Genomic DNA, 20,053 nt, shown 5'->3' with positions numbered 1-20,053 from the left:
TTAAGAACTGGAAGGAGTGCTTGCAAAAATTGTTCCACTCAGCACAATTGAGGAACATCGGTCCCTTGGAGAACCTTCCTGGTGCCAGCAACGCACAGAGCCCACCACGTTCCAAGAGGACAGGAAGCAAGGAAACTCCCCAAAACTGGAAGAATTGCACTGTTCCTGAAAGAGATGCAAATGTAATTGGAACGGAAGAGCAGGTGATAACTGCAAATTCCCCTCCAGCAGCTGAAGCCTGCCAGAGAAGGCCACCATTACATTACAATTTTAGTGAGAACTATACAAAAGCAGGTAGCAACTCTCAGGAAGAAAGGAAACCACCAGGAACTGACTCTACGCTCCTCTGCAAGACAACGCCCATTGCTTTCCCTTGGTGGTTTGTCTACATCTCATGGGCACTCGTTACAGCTGTAACTGGGCTATCATCATTTTTCATTGTGCTATATGGTCTGTCTTACGGCCGTCAGACTTCACTGGAGTGGCTTAGAGCATCTGCAGCCTCCTTTATTGAGAGCGTGTTTCTCCTTCCAATCCTAAAAATCATTTTTTTCTCAGCACTGAGGACGATTTGCCCAAAACACTGTGAAGACATCCCATGGTTAACTCAGGACAAGTGTTGTGAGTTTACGTTGGCTGGCGAAACAATGAGTACAGATGAGACGAGAGAGGTGCATATGAAATCGCTGAAGTCAGTCAAAGCCTTGTACAAGCAGTACAAGGCTTTGGAAGCTGGTGAGATTGCAAACATGCTGAAAAGGGTGAAAAATCAAGTCAAGGCATTTATTTTCACCAACAGCTTCATCAGTCACCTTGTCTTTTTAACACTGCTATTAAATTTTGCCTATTCTGCTGAGAAAGACAGCAGTTTCAGCTATGACCAGCTCACCCATCACCAATTCTCTCTGCAACTCTCGGGTAGAGACAAGCAAGAAGATATCTACGTGTGGGTGAAAGACGTGTTCTTGCCTCCCATCAACAATGACATTCAGCCAGCCTTTCTTCCCGAGAGCTGGTCCAAAATCATCGGCTTGCCCCGAATGAGGCTGGTGCGGGCTAAAGGGACTGAGAAAAAATGTTTCCATCCTCAGAGCCTTCTAAATAACTCTGTGATCAGGAAAAGCCACTGTCTTCACAAGTATGGCAGCGATAACCCAGAGAAAGGCGACTACGCTGGCACCTGGACAAGAGTTGCCAACCAGTCTGTTTCCAGATATGCCAGCAGTTACAGTGGTTTCACGTATGAGCAAAACAAGACCCTGTGGATGTATTATTCACACAGAGATCTGCACATGTACGGACCAGCAGGATACACGTTTTGCATCTTTCCTGAAGAAGAAAGATCTAATTCAACAACAAGGCTGGACACTCTACAACAGAACATTTCTTATTTCATTTTGAAAACTCTTCAAGTTTCTCATTTTTTAAGGACTGTAGTACTTATGTTTCAAATAAATGTTCATGAAGAAATTACTTTTAAGACTTTTTTATCATTCATCCCCTTGCTAGTGCTTTGGCTCAGATGTTCTCCAGACTGTTCTGCATCAATTTCAGTGGCACTTGTCTGTCACGGTGTGGGAGTTGACCCTGGCTGGCAGGTAAGCCCCCCACTAGCTGCTCGCACACTCTCCTCTCAGGAGAATGGGGAAAGAAGTGAAGGGCAAAAGTGGAGGGAAAAAAACACTGCTGGTTGAGGTACTGACAGATTAAGAAGCAAAAAGGGGAAAAACCCCAAACCCACAAGTGATGAAAAGCAGTCACTCACCATGGGCAGGCGGATGCCCTGCCAGTCTCTGAGTCAGTTACTTTCAAAAAGCTTCCCTCTCTCCAGTTTTCTTGTGAAGCGTGACCTTCTATCTCATGGCTTTAGTAACTCCATGCCACTCAGGCCCCATTTGCACAGGAATGGATGTGCATCACAGATTTTAAGCAGGGTAATTTCTAAGCCAGATTTTGCAAAGCTAGTTCTAGCTCTGATCTGAACAAGGAGTGGATACAGGTGGGGTGCTCTGTCCATGTCAGATAATGCAAAAGTCCACCTGCCATCCCAGGTGGATTCTAACAGTTTTTATGGCTCTCCTCAGCCTTTCCTCCCAAACGAAGCCTGTATTGATGTCTTGATTTCTGCTAAATTTCATTTACATACTGATCTTTGAAAATCTTCCCCTTGGCCATTATGCAGAACTTTGGATGCAGCCTTTCAAAATAGCAACTATTTTACTCTCACAGCTGAAACACACTTGCTGCCATTGGCAGCTGTTGGATGTTCAGTGCTAAACTCAGAAGCAAGCTAAAAATGTTTTAGAAGCACAAGATTAGGCAAAAAAAAACTTTAACATTTTTGAAGGTAGTAGAGAATGTTGCCTGAATTCTGGCAACTTTTAACATGTTATAATGCTATAAAAAACTATCTAACAGAAGCCATTCTTGCAGCACCCCCCCCCCCAAAAAAAAAAAAACAACCTTGCCACGTACACCCAGTAAAATGTCATCTAGCTCTAATGCTATAAACTCTGAATATTACCATGCCCCATGCTCGCAATCCACTTCAACATTTTACTACTGCAGAGAGTCTGTCTCCTAGGGTACTGTGAGCTCTGTGGGCAAAGACTTTGCTTTGTCCAGCGCCTCACAGAGTAAAGCCTTGACCCATTGTTGAGGTCTTTGGCTATTATTGCAGCAAAAATCAGTAACACACCTTGTTTTACTGAAGATCTTAAGCTTTTACATCCTACTTCCCACACAGTTACCTGGGTATTTTGGTGTCCTCCCTGCCCCCCCCCCCCCCCCCCAAAGCATTCTCTTGGATATGATGGAATAATTCAGCTCAAATACTGCCTCTCCTCCCAAAATTTGTATATACATTTATCTCTGCTATGAAATCTGGTCTTCTTCCCAGACTTGATTCAGAAGTAGAAAAGTAATCTTGCAAAAAGCTTGTATTGCTGAAATTGCCTCTGATGTCCAGAATTCATTATATAAGGACTTCTAAACTCATAAGGGCTGCAAACAATGACATCTTCTTTAAACTTTCAAATATACTTTTTCCTTGTCTTTAATTTTAACCTTGTTAATAGTGAAATAAGTGCAAGCTTATTGCTTTGTTTCTTTGTGTTCTATACTTACCTGCAATTTCTGAAAGTCAATGTTCTCTCTCTGTCTTTTTGCGTGACGATAGACAAGCAAGTTCACCATCCTCTCAAGCTTTCTTTTTCACATGCATAAACAACTCCTTTCTATGTAAGAAGAATGGGGTGGGCACTCTCAGTAACCAATGACAGAATCACACATGCAGTTTGGAGTTGGTTTCATTTAATTTTGCTTTGATTTTTTTACATTTCTAAGTGCTAAAACTCAATGCAGATTTACACACTCAGAAACTTCCTGTGGCCATGCCTGTACTGTTTAAATGGTAGAACCTGACAAGCACCACAGTTAATAGTAAATGTGTTACCAATCCTGTAAATGTTCTGCAAGAGCCATGCATCCTGACAGCCTGAACAGCACCCTTTTTATGTACAGAAGAGGCTGGTACATTTCTCTCTCCTTGCCATATGAGAATGGCTACTTAGTGCCTTGCTATGCTGCCCTATAACAGCTGACTTGTGTTATGTTAGTCAAGGTTTGACGCATCTTGACTCGATGCGCCACCCTACCAACTTCTGTTACAGCAGAACATTTTAACACAGTGTAGTCAAAATGAGGTCTTGAATACCAAAGCTCAGCACAAATCTGATCAGCATCACTGGAAGCTGAAAAGATAGTAGGATTTAATAGACAATGGAATTGCTGAAAGTCCACACACACGTGACTTTCTGAGCTGGTTTGGGCTCAGTGCTCTGAGCCTGTTTCATGTGTGCACATGGTGGCCTGAGGTGGAAAATGAGTAACATCACCGTGTTTGCTTGCTTTATGTCTCAAAACTAGTTTTAAAGCCGCTGACCTTCACACTTAATAATAGTTACTCTTTATTCCTAATGGAGTATTGTCATGGTTTAAACCCAGTCAGGCAACTTGTTCACTCACTTTCCCCCCCCCCCCCCCCTTGCCCTCCCCCTACTCCCGGAGGGACAGAGAGGAGAGTCAAAAAGAATGCAACTCCCATGGGTTGAGATAAGAACAGTTTAGTAACTAAGGTATAACACAAATCACTACTGCTACTACCAATAATAACAATGGTAAAGGAAATAACAAGGGAAGAGAATACATCACCTCACCACCAGCCAACTGATAACTTGCCCCCCCCAGCCCGACCAAGCATCGACCCATACCTCCTCCAACCCCGCAGTCTACCAGCCCTTCCGGCTAACTCCCAGTTACATCCTGGGCATGACGTGCTGTGGTATGGAATACCTCTTTGGCTAGCTTGGGTCAGGTGTCCTGTCCCTGCTTCCTCCTGGCTTCCCCTCCTCCCTGGTAGAGCATGAGGCTCACAAAGTCCTTAGCCAAACTAAAACATCATTGTTATCAGCTCTGTTCCCGAGCTGAAAGTCAAAACACTGCACTGCACCAGCTACCAAGAAGGAGAAAAATGACTGCTACTGCTGAACCCAGGACAAGTATTGACTATCCCCAGAATCTATCCCCTTTTCTTTCCTCATCCCACCCGCCCCCCTAAAAAACATGTTTGGCTTTGCAAGGCATGAGCTTAACAAGACTCTGTGCAGCACTAGAAAAATTGCCATCAAGTGTAAATAAATAAAAGATAGGGAGATATTTGTTGAGGAACAACACCCCTTTCTGCAGGTACATTTCATCATTGAACTAGTGCAAATACAAATTAATTTTTAATACCAAAAACTACATCTTTCAGTAATTCATAATACTCAACCATGCTGTAGTAACTAAATAGAGCAGTATAGAAAAAAGGAAGTGCAGTAGCTGGTTTGGAAAGAGCTATCATTGTACGTTACCAATGTTTTCTGAAGGAAAAATAATGATTTGTTGATGTGATTCAAAGCACTGCTACCAGAGTAAGAAAAACAACAAACTGGGTAGCATGTTGGAAAGAAATATTGGTAAGGGTAGCTATAACCCCATTGAACTCAGACTGTTGTGTCTGTGATGCAATGTGTAGGATTGTAATGTGTTTACATATATATACTTTCACTGTGTTGCTGCTGAGTGGTAATTAAAAAGGCAAAACAAAACCAACCAGTCATCTCTTCAATTTCTTAGTCCAGCTGTCCAAGTTACGACTCGTGCTTGCGCCTTCTGACCTTTTCTTAGTTGCACAGTTGGTTGGATACAGTTTCTTCCTCTTGTTCTGGTCACCTTATTTTTATTTTTGCCAACTCAAAACCAGAGCATTTTGAAAAAGAATAGCCAAAACAGCTGGGAGGCATAGTGAATTCTGAAAAATGCAAGACTGAAAAACCTTCCATCTCAATGTTTGTTCCTTACAAATTATTTCCGCAGTCCTGCATAATTAGTAACTTCAGGTTTATTTTTGTTAAACTGTGGCAATCTTGGTTCAGCTGTCTTCACTGTGGTCTGCAAGAGGACTGGATATTTTACCCCAGTGAAAACAATGAATGGAAGAAGCTCATCAGAGCAACTTAAGCTGCTTGAAAATTTGACTGCTTAGATACAATCATTTACTATTGAAGGGTTTTATTTAGTTAAGTTCTTCAAGCAGCCCAAGGATTTGACTATTGGGATATGTAGAATGTGATTTAAGCTAGCAATGCCATTGTTCCATTAAAGAAAAGTAAATGATGAACAGTGCTGCTTTAAGGTGTCCCTTAAATCACACACACCTTTTCACCAATTTAGACTTCTTCCCCCCCCCCCCCCAATAACAAAAGGATGGTGATCTACTTGAACATGTTCCTTTCCCTGTTTCTTCTTACTGAAAAATTAAATTGGGCAAATGCTGGGAATAAACACCTTCAGAGCCAAAGGAATCGCATAAATCTTCTGGAGAAAGCTACTTCATAATCAAAGCCACCAAACTGGAAGCTATTAAACAAGGATAAAAGCTTTCATTTTCTCAATCCTTTATTCATCAAGTTTATTACCACTTTTAACCACAGAAGAAACAAAAATATTGTTTTCCCTGTAGCACAACCCTGCTGTAACCTTCTCTGCTTGCTTTTATTTGATCATCTTTCAGTATGTTCAGAGTCCCTGCAAGCAGGATTATACTTTGAGGTACACATCAATCATTTCTGGCTAATATTCATAGCAGATTGCTAGAACTAATGTGATAATAGGCTAAGCACTTGTATGCCTAGCACTCCCATTCAGGCATTTCTTGAGCCTGCTGGCCAGGCAGCCGACAATCCAGTGGGAACCTGTTGGCCTGTGCTATTTAAACAGGATCGCCCTTATTCTTCTCAAGTGGTCTTCTGGCTTTATGATATTTTATCTTGAGATATGGCACTTTACATGTTGGTATTTTTTTCTCGAGTCATTACCACTGTCTTAATTCCACTTTGTTCTTTATTTTTCTTATCTTGCATGGGATGCTCTTCTATGGCTTGAGAAAAAAACTCTTTTTTTCTAAGCTTGCCAAGATTATAGAGCCTGTGCTTCTAAAAAAGGGGCTAATGGTTAGGAATAGGTGAACCCCTGTATTGTAGATAATGGAAAAATCATTTGTTCTGGAACTTTATTGAGGTATAGAGCCAAGCAATTGCTAATATTTACCAGATACTTGGTGTTTAAACTTGCTTCTAGTGGTTTTTACTAAGGGTTTGTCATACCTTGAAAACTTTTACTGAAAAGCTGAAACTCCCTACTTATGCCAAGACACTTTATGGAAAAAATGACTGGAACAGAAAGTACCTGAAAGAGGAGACTGCTATCAAACTGCAAGAAGACAAAACATTTGCACATGTAAGAAATTAATATTACCAAATGAGAGACAGAAATGAGAACCAGGAAACCAGAGTAAAGAACATGTTAAATACTTGTACACTTTTGTATAAGAAATTATAGTAGAAGTCTGTATTTCTGATATGGATCTTGGTTTCTTTAATGCTTATTTGTATGTTTGCTAGTAGAAATAGTTAGAATCATAGAATAGTTACGGTTGGAAAGGACCTTAAGATCATCAAGTTCCAACCCCCATGCCATGAGCAGGGACACCTCACATTAAACCATGCCACCCAAGGCTCTGTCCAACCTGGCCTTTAACACTGACAGGGATGGAGCATTCACAGCTTCCTTGGGCAATCCATGCCAGTGCCTCACCACCCTCACAGTAAAGAACTTCTTCCTTATATCTAATCTAAACTTCCCCTGTTTAAGGTTTAACCCATTACCCCTTGTCCTGTCACTGCAGTCCCTAATGAAGAGTCCCTCCCCAGCATCCCTATAGGACCCCTTCAGATACTGGATGGCTGCTATGAGGTCTCCATGCAGCCTTCTCTTCTCCAGGCTGAACAGCCCCAACTTTCTCAGCCTGTCTTCATACAAGAGGTGCTCGAGCCCCCGGATCATCCTTGTGGCCCTCCTCTGGACTTGCTCCAACAGTTCCATGTCCTTTTTATGTTCAGGACACCAGAACTGTACACAATACTCCAAGTGAGGTCTCATGAGAGCAGAGTAGAGGGGCAGGATCACTTCCTTCTACCTGCTGGTCACGCTCCTTTTGATGCAGCCCAGGATACAGTTGGCTTTCTGGGCTGCAAGTGCACGCTGATGGCTCAAGTTCATTTTCTCATCAACCAACACCCCCAAATCCTTCTCCACAGGGCTGCTCTGAATCTCTTCTCTGCCCAACCTGTAGCTGTGCCTGGGATTGCTCCCACCCAGGTGTAGGACCTTGCACTTGGCATGGTTAAACTTCATAAGGCTGGCATCGGCCCACCTCACAAGTGTGTCAAGGTCCTTCTGGATGGCATTCCTTCCCTCCAGGGTATCAACCGAACCACACAGCTTGGTGTCATCGGCAAACTTGCTGAGGGCGCACTCAATCCCACTGTCCACATCACCGACAAAGATGTTGAACAAGACTGGTCCAGTCCCAACACCGATCCCTGAGGGACACCACTCGTTACTGGTCTCCAGCCGGACATTGAGCCATTGACCACAACTCTGCGTGCGGCCATCCAGCCAGTTCTCTATCCACCAAGTGGTTCACCTATCAAATTGATGTCTCTCCAATTTAGAGACAAGGATGTCATGCAGGACAGCATCAAATGCTTTGCACAAGTCCAGGTAGATGATATCAACTGCTCTACCCCAGTCCATCAGTTCCATATCCCCATCATAGGCAGCCACCAAACTGGTCAGGCAGGATTTCCCCTTAGTGAAGCCATGCTGGCTGTCACCAAGCACCTTGTCGTTTTTCATGTGCCTTAGCGTGCTTTCCAGGGGAATCTGTTCCAAGATTTTGCCAGGCACAGAGGTGAGACTGACTGGGCTATAATTCCCTGGGTCATCCATTTTCCCCTTCTTGAAAATGGGGGTTATATTTCCCTTTTTCCAGTTGTCGGGAACTTCACCTGACTGCCATGATTTTTCAAATATAATGGACAGTGGCTGAGCAACTTCATTTGCCAGCTCCTTCAGGACCCGTGGATGGATTTCATCAGGTCCCATGGACTTCTGTATGTTCAGGTTCTTAAGATGGTCTCTAACCAGATCCTCTCCTACAGTGGGCCTAGGGTCTTCATTCTCACAATCCCTGCATCTGCCTTCCAAAGTGCAAGAGCAAGGTGCAAGGCACACTTCAAACATGCAAGAGCAGTTTGCCCCTGGGTACTGTTCCTACTCACTTGCTCCCTGGTAGTTCCACCAGATTTTTCTTTCTTGGCAAGCTTCAAGCAAGATATCTGCTATATCTTATCTTTCTGCAATTCATTTTAACTGTCCTTTGTGCTAGTATCTGCTTTTGTTTGTATCTGGTTTTGTAATGGCATAAAAAAATATTACAAATAGCTGGGAAGAGGCTTGCAACCTTGCATGGCCTGCTAGGCCTCATGGATTTGATGACAGTATGCTTACTGGACTATCATCTATTTGCTTGTGCTATTGCACCTTGCTGTTGGCTTTCTTTATTTGATACTCTGGGATGTTCATCTACCTTACCTAGATACAAGAAGTAGATGATGGCTCCATCATGGACAAAGACCTCCTTTTCTAAATATGGCACTGCTCACACTTGCCTTCAGCTTCATTGCTGTTGCTCTTCCAAATCTGGAGCTACAAAGTGCACACAGTAGTTCACAGAGGGTTATACTGCCTTGCCTTTGCTCTGTGTGGCTTTCTCATGGCTGGGCTCAGTCTTGCTTGGCAGTGCCCAGTGGCCTCACACACTAAGCCCTTTTGTCATGGAATAATGCTTCATCCCTAAAGCCATGGATAGAATTATACAATATTCTGTAGGATTATACAAATAAACTGGGATTGTGCTTTCTTTTGCTTAATTGATGAGGTATCTGATACTTTCTTTAGTGTGCTCAAGGAATATCTAGTACTCCATATCATAACCTAGACATAAGAAGGGAATAATGAATAACATGATATAAAGAATTGAGTGCCTTCAGAAAATCCAATGTATGTCTGTGCCTTTCTGCAAAATACCACTAGGTGTCCTCTCACAGTAACTTTACTCCTGTAATAGGTATCTTGATTGTATTCAGGAATGGGAAAACCCAATAAAATGAAAAAGCCTTATAAGTGCATACCCCAGAACTGCTTTTATCTTGGCTTCTGTAAGATTCCTGAAGCTCAGTTTCATTTCTGAAACACTAGAAATATTGGGGTGTTGTCAACTTGTATTTCTGTGCAGTATCAATCTGATTTCCAGATCATACTGCTTGGTCTAAAGATGAAAATAATTTGGCGAAGTAATAAAAAATATGTTACAGTACAAAACTATTTACGTGTCTGTCACCTGGAGGCCTACAGATCAGATGATCAGAAAAAAAACAATTCCACCTTTGGATTCCTATTAAAAAGCTGAAAGATTACAGTGCAAACATTGTAAGGTCTATGGTTAAAAATGCTGGGTTAAGGCCCATGTGACAAGGAACCAATTTCCGGTTGGCATCAATCACTCCATGCAAAGTGGCTTGACATTCTGTGATGTAAGGTACTTAGACAAGCAGAGCATTCTTTATTTAGGCATAACTTGACCTGAAAACATGAGGCATTTCATTAATTCTTTGAAGTTCTATGCTATGTCACTGCTGGTTATTCAGTATTAAGTGATGACACTGAATTGGTGAAAAACAGCAGATGATTTAAAATCACAGAATCATAGAATTGTTTAAGTTGGAAAATGTCTGTAAGAGCATCAAGTCCAACCTTTAACTCAGATCCACCAATAAACCATGTCACTGACTACCACATCTACACATCTTTTAAATACCTGGAGGGACTCAATCACTTCCCTGAGTAGACTGTTACAATGTTTGACAACCCTTTTGGTGAAGAAATTTTTCCTAATGTCCAGTCTAAACCTCCCCTGGTGCAGCTTGAGGCCATTTACTCTCTTTGTATCACCAGTGCCTCACTAGTTCCAAGCACAGAGGGATGATCTAAAAGCCGGGTCCTGCACTTGGGCCACAACAACCATATGCAATGCTACAGGCTTGGGAAGAGTGGCTGGAAAGCTGCTCAGTGGAAGAGGACCTGGGGGTGCTGATTGATGGAGCTGAACATGACCCAGCTTGTGCCCAGGCAGCCAAGAAGCCCAATGGCATACTGGCCTATATCAGCACTGGTGTGGCCAGCAGGGCCAGGGCAGTGAGCATCCCCCTGTACTCAGCACTGGTGAGGTTGCACACTGAGTACTGGGACCCGCACTACAGGAGAGACATTGAGGTGCTGGAGCGGGTCCAGGGAAGGACCACAAAGATGGTGAAGGGTCTGGAGCACGAGCCTGATGGGGAGCGGCTGAGGGAACTGGGGATGTTTAGTCTGGAGAAGGTTCAGAGGGGACCTTATCGCTCTCTGCAACTGCCTGAAAGGAGGCTGTGGTGAGGAGGGGGTTCCTCTCTTCTCCTCAGTGACAGAACAAAAGGCCTCAAGCAGAACAAGGTGAGGTTTAGACTCGCTATTAGGAAACATTTCTTCACCAAAAGGGCGCTCAGGCACTGGAAGAGGCTGCCCAAGGCAGTGGTGGAATCACCATCCCTGAAGTGTTCACAAACCATGTAGATGAGGCCCTCACTGACATGGTTTACTGGTGGCCTTGGCAGTGCTGGGGTAATGGTTGGACCTGATGATGTTAAAGGTCTTTTCAAACCCAGCTGATTCCACAAATCCACCCGAGCGCCATGCTCCGCGGGTTGAAGCTGACGGGCTCTCTCCAGCAGAGGCCTCTCCACGCAAGGGGGTCTCTCCGCGCCTTCCTGCCAGGCCAGGCCGCCTTCGCTGCTCTCCCGTCCCAGACCCAGCGGCTCTCCCGCCATTCCCTCCCCTCTCCGCCCAGCTCTCGGGCGGGCCGGGACCCCTCCAAGGCCCACCCGTAAGGACACCGCCCGCCACAAGGGCGCACCCTGGCCGCCTGGCAGGAGCAGGGGCCACAGTCCGCTGACAGCAGGGCCCTGTCGGGCGGGCGGCTTCCGTCCCGCTCCCCTCAGGCCTGCCTTCACCTTGCAGTCCCTCAGCAGCGCCATGAACCCCGCAGCCAGAGCCCGGCAGCTCCGCGCCTCGCGCCTCCGAGCAGGAAGAGGAGGCGGGGCCGGGCCAGGCGCGGGACCGGGCACCTAACCGTCAGCGCCCACAACGTTTTCCAGTGACCGTGTGCCTCGCTCGGTGTCCTGCGCCTCACGCTCAATGGCAGCGCTCCCCCTGCTCCTGCTGCTGCTCTGCTCGGGGGTCTCCGCTCCCTGCTTCCAGCCACCGCCCCTGCTGGTCAGCTGCTGGGGCAGTCACGGGCAAGTCTTTCAACGGCAGGACAACGAGCGCCAGGTCTCATGCCTGTGGAGCAGCACCATGAACCTGCGTTACAAGCCCGCCCTGGGAGCAAGGCCCAAGGTAGAGAGAAAAGCGGGGTGGCCACAGTCCCCACCCCACTGCTCCTGGTACCTGAACTCAACCTGGGTGAAGAACACCTCACGCTGGTTGGGCCAGGTTACGCTGCAAACAGGCCTCCTACCAGGAAGTGATTCTCCACCTGTGGGCTTCAGCCTTCTCACTGTGCAGTGCTCATCTGCTTCATGCGCTGCACCCGAGTGCTTCCATCACAACGTGAGCATCCAGATGGCTGCCCAGGATATGCGGCTCTTTGTGCTTTGGCCACAGACACACCTGATCCTTGTGTGGCAGCCAGTAGAGCTCAGCTGGTGTGCACGTCTCAAGAGTGTCAACTGGCAGTACCGCTTCAGCAGCCAGGGGGGCAGCCCCTCTACCCTTCTCCTTCCCAGCAGTGAGCACCAAGAGACGCTACCACTTGATATCTACCCAACAGCTGAGTTGCAGCAGACCTGTGCCACCTACTACAGCTACCGCTTGACTGTGCGCTACAGGCACCCTGGGCTCCATGTTGCTTCAGTCAGCATTGAGCAGATGCCTCAGATAAGTATCAACATCTCTCTCAAGGTAGAGCCTGACTTATTGCATGTCCTCAGCATCAGCTCCAAACTCCTTAGTGTTTCTCAACAGCCACTCAGCCTCTCCTGGAGGTTTCAGCCTCTTACCCTGCAGGCACTGGCCTACAGATTGGTGGACACACAGGCTATAGGAGGTTGGGTCCGTTCCTACAGTGCCTTTACTTTGCAGCGCAACTTCTGTGCTATTCCCACACCTCAGAGCCGGGATGAGGTGGTGGTGGCCAGTATTTACCTTCCTGTTGATGGAAAGAGGTTTGAAGAATTGACAGGAGAAATACATCTACTCAATGGTACTCTCAGTCTAACTGCAGGCAAAGAAACACCCACCCATGTCAACCTTCAGCCAGGGAAGACCAACAGTAGCACATACATTTTCAGGTACAACCATAGAACATTTTACACAACCAAAGATAACCACAGCCCTATTTACGCAGACAGCCCTAACACACACACCGTGTTCTACCAACACAAGGGCCTCTCGTACTTACTCTCCATAGAGTTTGTGGCTTTCTATTTTTACAAGTTCAATATGTACCTTTATGTAAATCAGAAGAGGGCTTTGTTTAGGTCCCTGCCAGAAAGAGACCTTGAAGTCCATGTTTTCAGCAGCAGCCATCCTTTTCTGCAGAGCTTTACTTATTTAGTGTGGTTTATCCCTGCACAACATCCAATGCTACAGTGTGAGTGGACCTTCCACCTGCAGATTTTTGGAACACAAAAAGACCACCTTCTCCAGAATAGCACCTACACATACAATGATCATGTAAGAAATGCCACACGTTTTGTCCGTCGCTCTGCTTTACCGTTTGATGCAGAGAAATATACAGGGTTTGTGGCAAAAGTGAACTGTACCAGAAATGCACTTACACCGGCTCTTTTAAGAGCCAGAGTCAACAACTATGCTGAAAAAACCATAGAAGCACCTGTGTCTTGCCAGGAAAAAACCTGTCAAATACACAGCGTGTATATACAGAGACCTACTCTTCATACCTCTATCTTGCATCAGAAAAGGTCATCAACTTTCATCCTCTCTGCCAAAGTGATAGCAGATTGCAGAGTTGTCAGAATTATTAAACCCTTCTGGCGAGTCTATCCTCTTCAGGACATAACCACTATTCCAGACTGGACAAACCCAATGAACATTTCTTCATTAGATGGTATAGAAAAGATACTCTTAACAGTTCCCGGATTTGCTTTAGATTATGGGTTGTATTTGTTTAATTTCACTTTTGAGATAATCGTTGCTGCTACCAAAGAAGTCGTCAAGGATTCAGATGGGATTTACGTTCTGATTGAGAGAAGCAGTCTAGTGGCAAATATTGCAGGGGGCAGATTCCACACAGTGGGTTTTTATGACAGCTGGGTTCTCAATGGCTCTGCATCCTATGATCCTGATTCATACACAAAGGAAGGACTAGTGGGAATCACATTTACTTGGTACTGTACTAAAGAGGCATCAGACTACAAAAACATGAAAATCAGCCCAGGAAGAAAATGCCATCCAGCCCAGAGTGATCTGAAATGGTTAAGATCTTCAGGTCCAGTTCAAGCAATGCCACCAGAATCCCTCCCAGGAAACACCATGTACTACTTCCGTCTAGTGATTCAGAAGGATACAAGGATGAGTTACGCAGACCAAACTGTAAATGTGCAGCCCGGCTCCCAGCTCCTTCTGGACGTGACATGTCTTGAAAACTGTGGGAGCAGTCTCATTCCAACAGAGAGATTTACCTTGTCTGGAAAATGCCTGAACTGTAGAACACACAACCAGCCAGTCTACTACTGGTCCCTTTTGTCAGAAAACTCTACAGAAATTAGCTTTGACTGGTCTTCCAGAACCTCAACAGGGAGATACGGGACTTACCTATCTATACATGCTCTGACTTTTACAAAGACTGCACATCAATCCTACATACTTCTGCTAAAAGTAACTACCTGGGATGGCAGGTCCTCCATCTACAAGTACGCTTTTAAGATAAATATTCCTCCTAGGTCTGGCAAGTGTACCATCAACCCACGCTGGGGTACTGCCTTTCTAACAAAATTTGTTGTTCAATGCAGTGGATTTTCTGACAGCAATTTACCTCTGACATATAAAGTGATAGTAGCTTCTGACAAAACTACCAAAATAAGTTCTGTGAAGGAAAATACATTTGGCATAATTATGTACTTTGGTTATCAGCCTAAAACTCCTCCATCTTTTCTCCCCATTGGAGTGCCATCTCAGAAGTACATCTTGACACTTTACGTTCAAATCCATGATTCCCTTGGAGCATTTACCCAAGTGAACTTATATGCCCGCGTGCAAAATCCAATTGACAGTCGACCAGTAGCTGCTGTGTTTCATGAACTGCTGGCCTCAGTAAGCGGTTTTAGTGCACCAATGACATCTTATCTCCAGACTGGAGATTATTTTAGTGCAGGATATTTGGCTTATCTGACAGCCTCAGTCTTAAACTATATTAAAGCCACACCAACCATCAAGCTCCCTAACACTCAGTTTCGGGAAAGCCTGATTAAAATAGCTGTGAATATTTCGGTTGAAAGCATAATGGAAATCAATCAAGTAGTTGCTTCTCTTTCTCAAGTCACAGACAACCCTGGTGAATTGAACTTTAGATCACAAGACCTTGCTGTTAGGAAACTGACAGAAGTTACGGGATTGCTGAAGATACAGAGGAACAAGAAGCACTGGTCTGAAGAAGCAGAAATTCAGAGTAGTGGAATACTAACATGCTTGTCCAACATCCTGAGAGCTGCTCTTCTGCATCATAGAAATGTCAATGTAGGTGCAGTTAAACAAGTCTTCTCCATCATGGAAAATTTAACGGACATAGTTCTCCAAGGCAAAGTCCCTGGAGAAACAACTACTCTAATGGAAACAAAACACTGGAACATCACTCTGAAGAAAGATGAAAACCTGAACAGTGTAAATGCTTCTTCTACAACAAACACCTGCAGGAATTGCTTTTACCCATCACTGAAAAAGGGAAATTATTCTGAATTGCCCCATAATGCTGTTATTTCCACTGCCCTTTTTGAGTTTGATGAGAATCCCTTCCCCTGGTTAGGTTACACAACAGAAATTGTAACAACGGTCTTCGGGTTCAAAATGGCAGAGACAAAAGCTAATGGGGATCAGCTAGGGATAGTGCCTGAAGGAGCAGAAATTACAATTGCTAGAAAGGATAAGGAATCTTCAACTTTTCAGTTAACAATGGGACCTGATAAAACAGAAACTTACACAACTGGAGGATTTACTTTAGAAGTCAATGGAAACACCAAGAGCTTATACATCCAGATCCTGACAAAATTAGAAGTTACTTTCAAGGTGCTAGTATTTACAGGCTCCAACATCACTGATGCTCATCCCATAGCTTCGTTTGCTGTTTCTCATAACATGCCAGTGGTTGCAAGCATAACCAAGACAGCCAGCGCTGACTGTAACATCAAGGCTCCCTATATTATCTGTCTCCCAGAGTCACTGCTGATAGCCACAGCTCAAGAAAGCGGAACCAACACTCAGAACATCTCTGTTGTCTTGATGACACCCTATTTTGTAAGGTATCAAAGCCAGAGACTGGTGAGCATATACGTTTTTAGTGATCAATGCTTGTTTCTGGAGGGGGTTCGAAGTCTGTGGAGAGAAGACACGTGTAGGCTTGGCTCCATGACCAACTGGCAGACGATACACTGTGTCTGCAATATGAAGCGGCGTCACAGAAGCCTGTCAGTACACACTGCATTAAATGCATCCACATTCGACATCAGGTTCCTGGCAGCCAAAGTAATAGTTACCCCCAACACAGTAGATCTGGGGAAAATCCTGATAGCAGACATCTATAAAAACCCAGTGACTCTCTTAACAGTGTTGTTTATTTTTGCCATCTACTTTCTTTTGTCTCTCTGGGCCATAAGAAAGGATAAAGGTGACAGGGTAAGCAAAAACAAGATTGTAGTTCTGCCAGACAATGACCCCTTTGACAAAGTGAGCTTTTTGGTCACTTTATACACAGGCAGTCGCTGGGGAGCTGGAACCACAGCCAATGTCTTTCTTCAGCTCATCGGCCAAAATGGCATGAGCGATGTCCATTGTTTATGGCACCCACATTTTCCATCGTTCCGAACAGGAAGCATGGACTGCTTTCTGTTAACTGCTAAGGAAGACTTGGGAGATGTTTGTTCCCTCAGGGTCTGGCACAATAACAAGGGCCCATCTCCAGGCTGGTTCTTAAGCAGAGCCAAAGTTGAGAACATGTCCACTAGGAAGACCTGGTTCTTTATGTGCAGGAAATGGCTTGCACTCAACAGGGGCGATGGTTTAATAGAAAGGACATTTTCTGTCACAAGCCACAAAACACTGCTGCCCAGGACTGACTATTTTTTTATTAAACTTGCCAACAGTCTAATAGAGGGGCATCTGTGGCTCTCCATTTTTGTTAATTATCTCACTGGCACTTACAGCAGGTTCCAAAGGTTGTCTTCATGTTTAGCAATACTGTTATTTAACCTGCTTGTTAACATCATGTTCTTTAATGCTATGAAGAATGAAGAATCATCAGTACACCTGAGGTATTTGAGATCAGTAACACTAGGAATTGAATGTGCTTTGCTTACCATACCTGTGGAAATGATGATAACTGCCTTCTTTAAGTATTCCCAGAAGGAACCTCTTCCTCCTCATGGTGTGGTTCAGAGAGTCCCAAAGGGAAGCTCACACCTCCTATCTGGAAATTGTAAGAATTCGAAGGAACACTTGCAAAAATCATACCTCTCAGAACAATCAAGGAGTATCAGTCCCTCAGAGACCCTTCCTGGTCCCAACAACTCACAGAGCCCACTACATTCCAAGAGGACAGGAAGCAAGGGAGTTCCACGAAACTGGAGGAGTTGCACTGTTCCTGAAAGAGATGCAAATATCATTGGAACAGAAGAGCAGGTGATAACTGCAAGTTCCCCTCCAGCGGCTGAAGCCTGCCAGAGAAGGCCACCATCACATTCCAGTTTTAGTAAGAACTATGCAGAAGCAGGCAGCAAGTCTCAGGAAGAAAGAAAACCACCAGGAACTGACTCTACACTCCTGTGCAAGACAACACCCATTGCTTTCCCTTGCTGGTGTGTCTATGTCTCGTGGGCACTAGTTATAGCTGTAACTGGGCTATCATCATTTTTCATTGTGTTATATGGTCTGTCTTATGGCTATCAGACTTCACTGGAGTGGCTTATAGCATCTGCAGCCTCCTTTATTGAGAGCGTGTTTTTCCTTTCAATTCTAAAAATCATTTTTTTCTCAGCAGCGAGGACGATTCGCCCAAAACACTGCGAAGACATCCCATGGTTAACTCAGGACAAGTGTTGTGAGTTTACGTTGGCTGGGGAAACAATGACTGTTGATGAGATGAGAGAGGCGCACTTGAAACTGGCTGAAGTCAGAGGCAGCAAGCGCTACAGGCCTTTAGAAGCTGATGATGTAGCAAAAATGCGTAAAAGAGCAAAAATTAAAGTCAAGGCATTTATTTTCACCACAGGTTTCATCAGTCACCTTGTCTTTTTAACACTGCTATTAAATTTTGCCTATTCTGCTGAGAAAGCCAGCAGTTTCCACTACAACAAGTTCATACATCACCAATTCTCTCCACAACTTTCCAGTGCAGATAAGCTAGAAGATATCTACATGTGGGTGAAAGATGTGTTCTTGCCTTTGATCCACAATGACATTCAGCCAACCTTTCTTCCCGAGAGCTGGTCCAAAATCATCGGCTTGCCCCGAATGAGGCAGGTGCGGGCTAAAGGGACTGAGAAAAAATGTTTCCACCCTCAGAGCTTTCTAAATAGCTCTGTGATCAGGAAAAGCCACTGTCTTCACAAGTACGGCAGCGACATCCCAGAGAAAGGCGACTACGCCGGCACCTGGACAAGAGTTGCCAACCAGTCTGTTTCCAGATATGCCAGCAGTTACAGTGGTTTCACATATGAGCCAAACAAGACTCCATGGATGTATTATTCGTATGGAGATTTGTACACGTATGGACCTGCAGGATACACGTTTTACTTCTTCCCTGAAGAAGGAAGATCTAATTCAACAACAAGGTTGGATGCTCTACAGCAGAACAACTGGCTTGATGAAAAGACATGGGCTGTGATCGTTGAACTAACTACATTTAACTCAGATGCAGCTCTCTTTTGTACCATCTCAGTCATATTTGAAATGTCTCATTTGGGGATCATCAAACCAAGTTTGTCAGTCCACTCCTTTGCGCTCCCAATTTTTAATCAGCAAACCAAAGCTCAGATGTTTGTGTCTGCAATTGGTTTTGCCTTTCTGATCATTTACATTGCAGATGAGCTATATGTCATAGGCCGAGAAAAAAAAGACTATGTGAAAAAAATTTCCAATCTAATCAACTTTGCCTTAAAATTAGCATTCCTCCTTCTTTTTCTTTTAAAGGGCATAAAGTTTAAGATGGGAGCAGATATAGTGAACTTTTACTTACTTCACCCAAATGATTTCATTTATTTTCATGCAGTTTCTCTTTTAGATCAGTTATTAATGGGTACGACGGGCTTTTTAGCATTTCTTGTAATTTTGAAAACTCTAAAATATTCTCAGTTCTTTTATGACATGCACCTGGCACAAAGATCACTCTTGGCAGCCCTTCCTGGAATCTCCTCAATGGCCATCATAGTAGTGTTGTACTTCTTTATATTTTTGGCTTTCGGCTACCTTGTGTTTGGTCAGCATGAAAAGAGTTACAATAACATGATTCACTCAGCTCAGACCATAGTCTCTTACTGCGTCTCAGCTTTCAGAGATACCGAATTTTCATCCAACAGGCTGCTGGGGGGCCTTTTCCTAGCCTCTTTTGTGGTGGTGATGGTTTGTGTCTTGATCAATCTGTTCCAAGGTGTCATTATGTCTGCCTATTTAGATATGAAACAACCTGTATATGAAGAACCATCTGATGAAACACAAATGGTTACTTTTGTATTGCAAAGGCTCAGAAGGATGTTTTATCTTCTGATCTGTAAAAAATCCCAAACCAGTGAGACCGACCTTTTTCACAGGGCAGTCTATGGGCAGTCTGAGAGAAGATGTCGGCGACATTTAGGACTCAAGAGCAGAAAAATACATGGAAAGAAAATGGTTTACCTGGTCATATGAGAAAGGAGATACTAGTTTTGTATTCAAGACCACTTTATTCTGTAATATTCATATTTCAAATAATTGTTCATGAATAAATTATTTACTTTTAAGACTTTTTTATCATTCATCCCCTTACTAGTGCTTGGGCTTAGATGCTCCCCACACTGTTCTGCATCAATTTCAGTGGCACTTGTCTGTCATGGTGCCACTGGCTGGCAGGTAACCCCCCCCCCCCCTTCCCCCCCAGCTGCTCACACACTCCCCTCGCAGCACAATGGGGAGAGAAGTGAAGGGAAAACGTGGGGGGAAAAAAACACTGTGTGTTGAGGTACTGACAGCTTAAGAAGCAAAGAGGAGAAAAACCCCAAACCCACAAGCGATGAAAAGCAGTCACTCA

General features: G+C 44.4%; 2 protein-coding genes across 4 annotated transcripts in view; one reads left to right on the top strand and one right to left on the bottom strand.

Moving 5' to 3' along the window:
• The window catches only part of TTC38 (tetratricopeptide repeat domain 38), a 33,616-nt gene extending 21,986 nt beyond the window's left edge, over window positions 1-11,630 (bottom strand). For 2 of the 3 annotated variants that reach the window (XM_062634950.1, XM_062634952.1), the window contains exon 1: window positions 11,581-11,630. Coding sequence is in view for 1 of the 3 variants with exons in the window: in XM_062634951.1 (XP_062490935.1) it covers window positions 11,553-11,576 (24 nt within the window). In the remaining 2 variants the exon portion in view is untranslated. Of the gene's footprint in view, window positions 1-11,552 lie in introns of all 3 variants that reach the window. The other variant, XM_062634951.1, reaches the window with a different exon arrangement.
• Window positions 11,587-19,766, top strand: PKDREJ (polycystin family receptor for egg jelly). The gene has a single exon (XM_062634949.1). The coding sequence runs from the start codon at window positions 11,737-11,739 to the stop codon at window positions 19,672-19,674; it is 7,938 nt and encodes a 2,645-aa protein (XP_062490933.1). The 5' UTR covers window positions 11,587-11,736; the 3' UTR covers window positions 19,675-19,766.
• The last annotated feature ends 287 nt before the right edge of the window (window positions 19,767-20,053 follow it).

Source organism: Pezoporus occidentalis, unplaced genomic scaffold, assembly GCF_034315485.1.
Source record: "Pezoporus occidentalis ecotype Australia unplaced genomic scaffold, CSIRO_AGI_Poc_V1 ctg44, whole genome shotgun sequence".
NCBI lineage: Eukaryota > Metazoa > Chordata > Aves > Psittaciformes > Psittacidae > Pezoporus > Pezoporus occidentalis.
Note: the sequence above shows the minus strand (reverse complement) of the source record. Positions and strands in the feature narration are given on the sequence as shown.